At 48.6% G+C, this 6,535-nt stretch overlaps 1 protein-coding gene and 1 long non-coding RNA gene across 2 annotated transcripts in view; one reads left to right on the top strand and one right to left on the bottom strand.

The window, feature by feature from the left end:
* Positions 1-2,428, bottom strand: part of MAML3 (mastermind like transcriptional coactivator 3) — a 410,507-nt gene extending 408,079 nt beyond the window's left edge. Inside the window, 1 exon segment of the mRNA XM_077755958.1 lies at positions 1,179-2,428. Within this exon segment, the coding sequence (XP_077612084.1) occupies positions 1,179-1,649 (471 nt within the window). The 5' untranslated portion in view covers positions 1,650-2,428.
* A 245-nt stretch (positions 2,429-2,673) lies between these two features.
* Positions 2,674-5,623, top strand: LOC144224809 (uncharacterized). Its single transcript, XR_013333148.1, has 3 exons — positions 2,674-2,757; positions 2,927-3,033; positions 5,295-5,623. It is a non-coding gene; the product is annotated as an uncharacterized LOC144224809 (long non-coding RNA).
* The last annotated feature ends 912 nt before the right edge of the window (positions 5,624-6,535 follow it).

The following is a 6,535-nucleotide window of genomic DNA, read 5'->3' as shown; positions in this document are numbered from 1 at the left end:
GGTGCCGAGGGCTCCCAGACCCGGGATGTGCGCGATTTATAAACCGCACACGCAGGGGGCCGCCCGCGCCGGGCCCTGCGCCGCCGACTGAGGTGCAGTCGGTAGGGAAACCGGCGACAGCACGCGGCCGCCCCGCGCTCCTGGATTCCCACAGCCCGGCGCACCCCGCACACGCGCGCAGCCTGGAGCCTGGCGGCGCCGTGGGGGAGGGGGCTGCAGACACCTATCCCAAGCTTCCGGCCTCCCCCCACCCAGAAAGGAAAGCAAAAGAACGGGAGAGAGATGATAAGAGAAAGGATTCTACCCTCAGGGTGAGGGGGTGGGAACTGCCCCTTCCTCCCCGAGAAGTTAGGCCATTGGCTGCTCCTCTACCTCGAACCCACCCACCCAGCCATTTAAGCTTCTTTCACCTCCCTGCTACCTTCCACTTCTCCGGGCTTATAGGACTAGCCTGGAAAGTTGGCAGGGAGCGATGTGGCGGGTGAAGCTAGCGAGCTCCGTGCCGGCAAGTTTAAGAGGAGGAGGAGAAAGAATNGCCCGCCAACGCGCGCGCGCAGCCACCCTCGCTCGCTTCTCATCCACTTCAAAGTTCATTCACAAAACTCTCAGACTTTCTCAGCCCAAAGGGGGTTTGCTAGGGAGAGGAGGCGAGAGCCTCTCCCTTCCCCTTCCTCTCCCCAGGGGTTGAGGGCCTGGTGCCCGCCCAGAATCGCCAACTGCATCAATTTCTCCCGGCGCCCGGCGGTTGAGCTGAGAGGGGTGGGCGAAGGGGGGCTGGTCTGGGGAGGTGAAGCGGCTCGGCGAGGGGTGGGGTAGGGAGGGAGTCGTGAAGAGGAGGAGCGAGGTTTCAACTCCGGGTTCACTCTCTTTCAAATCGGTATCTAAGAAAGGGGGGGGAAACTTTTCCAGTGCCTCACTCCGACGCTCCTCCAGGCTCCCTCCGCCCCTCTCAGTCGTGACTGGCTTCTCCCCTCTCGCCCCCTCTTCCCCAAATCTGACAACCCTGACAGATTAACAGGTAGCGACGACAGCAGCTTTTTCCTTAGAAAAGTTGAGGTTAACCCTTCGGCTTCAGCCCATCTCGCCACCGTGCAAATCAAATACCGGTCCCCCCATGTAAGCAGCTCCACGCCCCCCCCCACGCGCGCGCCCCACGCCTGCTGCCAGTGCGCCCTCACCATGATCAGCGTGTGGTTCCTCTGCTCCGCCGAGGCAGCCTCCGCATCTTGCTGGGGTTTGCTCTGGTGCTGCTGCTTGCCCGTGCCGGCGCCGGATTTCTTGGCCCTCTGCTCCAGGGTCCGCTGGTAGAGGCTCACGGTGTCCCGGCGCTCCAGCTCCAGCTGCTCCACCTGAGCCTGCTGATACCTGTTCTCGCAGTTGACGTGGTGCCGCCGGCAGCCCTCGATGCGCTGGCGGAGCCGCTCCACCACGGTGCTGTGCTTGGGGACAGCCGCTGTACCGCCGCCGGGGCCCCCGGAGCCGCCGCCGCCGCAGCCGGCAACGGGGTGATTGCTACTCGGAGCAGCGGGAGTACTATTGGGAGTATTATTCACACCGATCCCGGCCCCGCCGAGGCTGCTGTTCAGGCTACTGTTGATGCAAATACTACTGCCATTCGCGGCAGCAGCGGGGGCCGCGAAATCCCCCATCCTGCTCCCCGGGCACACTATTTTGGAAGAACTTTTTTTTTTTATCCACCCCCCTATCAGCCTCCTCCTTGGGTCCAAGAATTAAAATAGTTTAAGTGGAACGCGGGGGAGACGCAAGCACATGGATGGAAACAGCGATCTCGACGGGGCGAAAAAAAAGGGGGAGAGATTTGGGGGTAGGGTTTTTTTTTGTTTCCTTTTTTTAAACTGTAAAGCTCGAGGGGAAAAAAGAGGTGGGGGTGTTATCAGAATACCATCAGACACCTATCAACAAAAAGAATCACAACAAACTGAGCCAGCAGCAAATCGGGTTGCAACTCAAGGGGAGATCCGCTCCTCTCCTGCCTTCTTTTTATAATCCATTATTTTCTAATAAATTCCAGGAGATTTCCGGTGGTTGGCAAGCATTTTCTCCCTACGTACCGAAAAATACACCCCATGTACACACACAAGCATATGCCTCCAGTGCGGACACGCGCGACACACACTCACTCCACACCGCATCGGAAAACGGCAAGCTTGCTTATTGCATTTTCCTTCCACAAAAAAGTTTTGGTGTTTATGCCGCCCCGTGTTCTCAAAGTACTTTGGCTGCTCAGTTGCATTTCACAGGAACCTAGATATCGAATCCTCGGGCTGGGGGAAGTAAACACATGGACAGTCCGAGGCGACTGCAAAAGTAGATCGGTGAAGTCCTTTGCAAAACGCCGCGCGGAGAGCAGCCCCTAACGCTCGGCTGGGCTGCCGCTGCCGCCGCTGCTCCTGCCACCATCACAATGATCAACTGCTCGCCGCCGCCGCCGCCGCCGCCTCCTCCTCCTCCTCTCGCTCCTCCACCTCCTCCTCCTCCTCCATGCCAGCGGAGTGATATCAGGACGCGCGAGCTCAGTAAACACAGCAGCGGCGGCGGCTGGAGGCCGTGAGACAAGCCGGGGGACACGGCGCAAAACCCGGCCCGGACTCTCNACCCGGCTCCTCCCTCCCTCGCCTCGCCCTCCCCGCCCCTCCACGCCCCCAACCTCACTACTATCCTGACTGGAAGCCGAGCTGCCAGAAAAGAGAGGAAAAAAAGATTCTGGGGGATCTCGGGAACGAATCAACTTTTGACGTGTGTGTGTGTGTGTGTGTGTGGTGTGTGAACACGCGCGCGCACGTGTGTGTGCGCGCGCGTGCGCGCGAAAATGGCCGCGTGGACGCGCCTGGCTGGATTTCCTTATTCCAAACGAGGTATCATGCAAGCCCAAGTTGTTGTTATACATTTATGCATTATATTGCAGATCGGTGCATGACCAGGCAGAAACATTGAAGCGTCACAGCAGTTGTCTGTCATTCCTACCCATGTGGAAAGAAAAAGGCAAATGAGTGACTCGTTTTTAAAACCCAGGTAATAAGTCCTTGCTTATAATAACCCTGCTTATGGACACTTGTTCAAACTCTAAGCCAATCTTAACAAATGCTGAATTCTGAACAAAAAGAAAATAGGCACCAAAAAACTTGGAATTTTATTTAATTCGCTGTACATGAGTGTTGTTATTAAGGCAATTATTGTTTTAGTTACCCTTGGAAAAAAAATTAAAATAAAGCAAGCAGGGACTTGGAGGTGAGACTAACAGTACATTTTAACAGACTGTTTTGAACACTAGGTGCTAATGACAGCAGTAATTAAGGGTCCTTCCTAAATCAAGTGGAAAGATTGCGGATTTCATGGACTAGAACTATAGGAAAAACACAGCATTTCACAGTTTGTCATGACCAAAACAAAAACAAGCAAAAATAACAGGCTTACCTTATTGCTAGATATATTTCTGTTTGAACGAATGTACAATAACTATAATTAAAATGGAATAACTACCACAAAAAGCAATGTAAACTTTCCTTTGTCTTTCAAGATATTGGATATCAAAAAAAAAATCCCACTAAGGATCAAATATAATATCCTTGAATCTGACCTTAACTAATTGCATATACATAATTTTTAAAAATTTTAAATGGAGAAACAGCATTTCTGTGATCGTCTGTATTACAAAATGTTGATTGTGCGCTATTAATAATAAAGCATTTTGTATTATCTCAATAAATCTTATAGAATTAGTTTTTAGGGTAAAAATACACCCCAGTTTTCTAAAATAGCCAGGAATAAAAGAACTTTGGATCTCATGCATTAGTCATGAGATCTGATTTAAACCATCTTCATTTCTTGGCATTGCAGATTAGCATAGGATGCTATTTCTAACCTCATAATGTCAGCAATAAGAAGCTATATTTTTCTTCAATTAATCAGGCCTATATGGTAAACTATATCTTTAACATCCACTGGATTATATGGTAAAAATGGGCAGCAAAATATTAATTAATGTGATATTACCTCTAAGTAGCGAAACCAATGTGAGAGAATATCTTTCACTGAAGCTCAGAGGGCTACTTAGTAAATATACAATTCTCTGTATCAAAACTGCCCCTCCTTCAAGTCTGTTAGAAAATGTTAACCGATTTAGTTCGATAGCAAAAAGTCAGTTCAGGTTCTAAAAGCATAGAGAAAATTATAAGAAAACGACATCACAAAGTGGTCTTTTGTCTTTTTCACATATTAACTGTATAATATCTCTATTAATTCAGGAAACACATGGCCTCACTGCAGAGAGGAAGCTATGACTCTGCATTCACGCTACTCTCTCTTCACTATACTTCAATTCTTATTCCTTCTACCCCAACCACCTACATGGCCCATAAAAGACAGCAGTTTGATTTACAGAGGCAGCAAGGTTGAGGGTCTTGAGTGCTGCGTCTTCAGTTTTGAAACCTGAGTTATAATTCTAGCTTTCCCTGTGACTCTGAATTTAATTTTTCACTGAGAATTTATCAATTCTGAAAAAAAAAATGATGGCAAGAGCAGCAACATACATTCCTATCAAGCTGTTTACCTCTCCAATCATGAAGGGAAACCAAAAATACACAAGAATTTGCATCTTCCCTTTGAGAGACCAACAGGTGGAGGAGCACACTTTGTGGCTTTACCCCAGAATTCCCCAACGACAAATGGAGCTATTCTTGCACAACTACAGCAGAGTTTGTTGTTTGAGTTTAGTGCATGAGTGGACCTTACAAAAAAGAAAGATTGACTCCTCGTGGGTGTATGTACACACACACACACACACACACACACACACAGTAGCACCCATCTTTCATCTCATCAAGATGGTGAGCCACAAGCTCCAAGACCAAAATGTAGGGGCAGGAAAGGCTGTGAGGTTGTGTAATGGGCAATGGGGGAAGAGTCTGAGGAAATTGACCTGTGTAGTACACCACCGTGACATACTTGAGGTAGAAACCCCATCCTAATTGTGCAGGCTGATTAGAAGAAAGAAGCAGGAAGTGAATGAGACTTAAGTCTTGAGCAACATAGCTAAGTCATCCTGAATTCAAGATGTTACTCTACTCGAGTGACCTTAAAAGAAACAGAAGCTTTTATACTGGCTACTTCTAGGCTCTTGTGATGTGCTCCCATAAGGTTGCCAGCTTTGTTGCTCACCATCCTAAAGAACTCCTTGAAAGTCATAAAGAAGTCCAAGTTCTGGGGAAGCTATTTTAGTCCCTTTTCCCTACCAAGCACTCTGATAGCATGACCATCTTTATCTCTTCTTTAAGCCTGCTATGAAGCAAAGCTTCCAGACGGGACCTATGGACAAATCCTCAATGCTGTTGCTCCAGAATAGCAAAGAAATTTGAGATGCTATAGCAATGATGAGAAAGAAATTATGTGGCTACCTCCCCAGACGTTGATGATATCTCTCTGGATGCCCAAAAGAAGAGCATATCATGAATAAGTACCTATTCCAGGTTGTTCCGAGGCTCTGGCTCTGAGCCAAAGTTGGCAGTTCTAAGGAATTGAACCAGATTCCCTTTTCTCTAAGCCAACTCTGCATCATCTTCCCGTGTCCATCTAATAGGGCCCAGTGTCCCAGTGTCAAAAAATAAAAGAGGTCTTTGTATACAAATTCCAGTATACGTGCCACTTATGCTTCCCTATTAATGGATCAGTAGAACTGTTTCATCATTGTACCATAAAAGAATACTTGGTGACCAAGGTAGAGTAGGAACCCTCTGCTGCCCATCTATGGATAAGCAAACCTTTGTACATGCCCACACAGTGGACCCTGATGGTCCTGAATTACTGGCAGCAGTGGGGTGTGCCCTCAGCTGTCTAGCAAGAGCTATCATATCAATAATTTCACAAATATGGTTTTGGCCTTCTGTGTGCCGAGTACCTGTATTAGGCACTGGCACTGGCAATGCGGCATAGCAGTGTAGAGCACAAATGAACCTCAGTAATGGACAGCTAGACTCAGAGTAGTAGATGGAGTGATGGGACTAATATGAGGTAGGTATGGGAACACACAAAAGGGGCTTTGAGTGCATACGTGGGGATCTAAGAAGGCTTCCCCAGAACTTTCTCCAAAAACTGGGTGGAAGTAAGCCAAGCAAAAGCTGGGGGTGAGGATACGCAATGGGGAGCTAGGAGATAGCTCAAGCAAGGGCCAGATCTGTTTCAGCAGATCCACCAGCTGTTCCCTCACAGGAGCATGAATGTGGGAGGATGTACCAAGAACTGAGACCAAGGCTGGGGAGGTCAGAAGGATCTAGGTTGTACCCGGCCATCCAGAAGTTGAGACTATACCCCTGCAACACTGCTGCCATTGAAAGGATTAAAGCTAATTCACACTTTTTATTCTGGCAATGCAGTGGCTGCATTAATACGGTGTTTTCTAGAGTGTGTTCTGTAAAACCTGTTCCTGTAAGATGTTTCACCAAAGAGGCTTCTGAGCCAAGTAAGTGTAGGAGATGATTGGTACTGCATCTCTCTCAAAGATTCATGACCATGTTGAAGG

Source organism: Crocuta crocuta, unplaced genomic scaffold, assembly GCF_008692635.1.
Source record: "Crocuta crocuta isolate KB4526 unplaced genomic scaffold, BGI_CrCroc_1.0 scaffold112, whole genome shotgun sequence".
Taxonomy (NCBI): Eukaryota; Metazoa; Chordata; class Mammalia; order Carnivora; family Hyaenidae; genus Crocuta; species Crocuta crocuta.
Note: the sequence above shows the minus strand (reverse complement) of the source record. Positions and strands in the feature narration are given on the sequence as shown.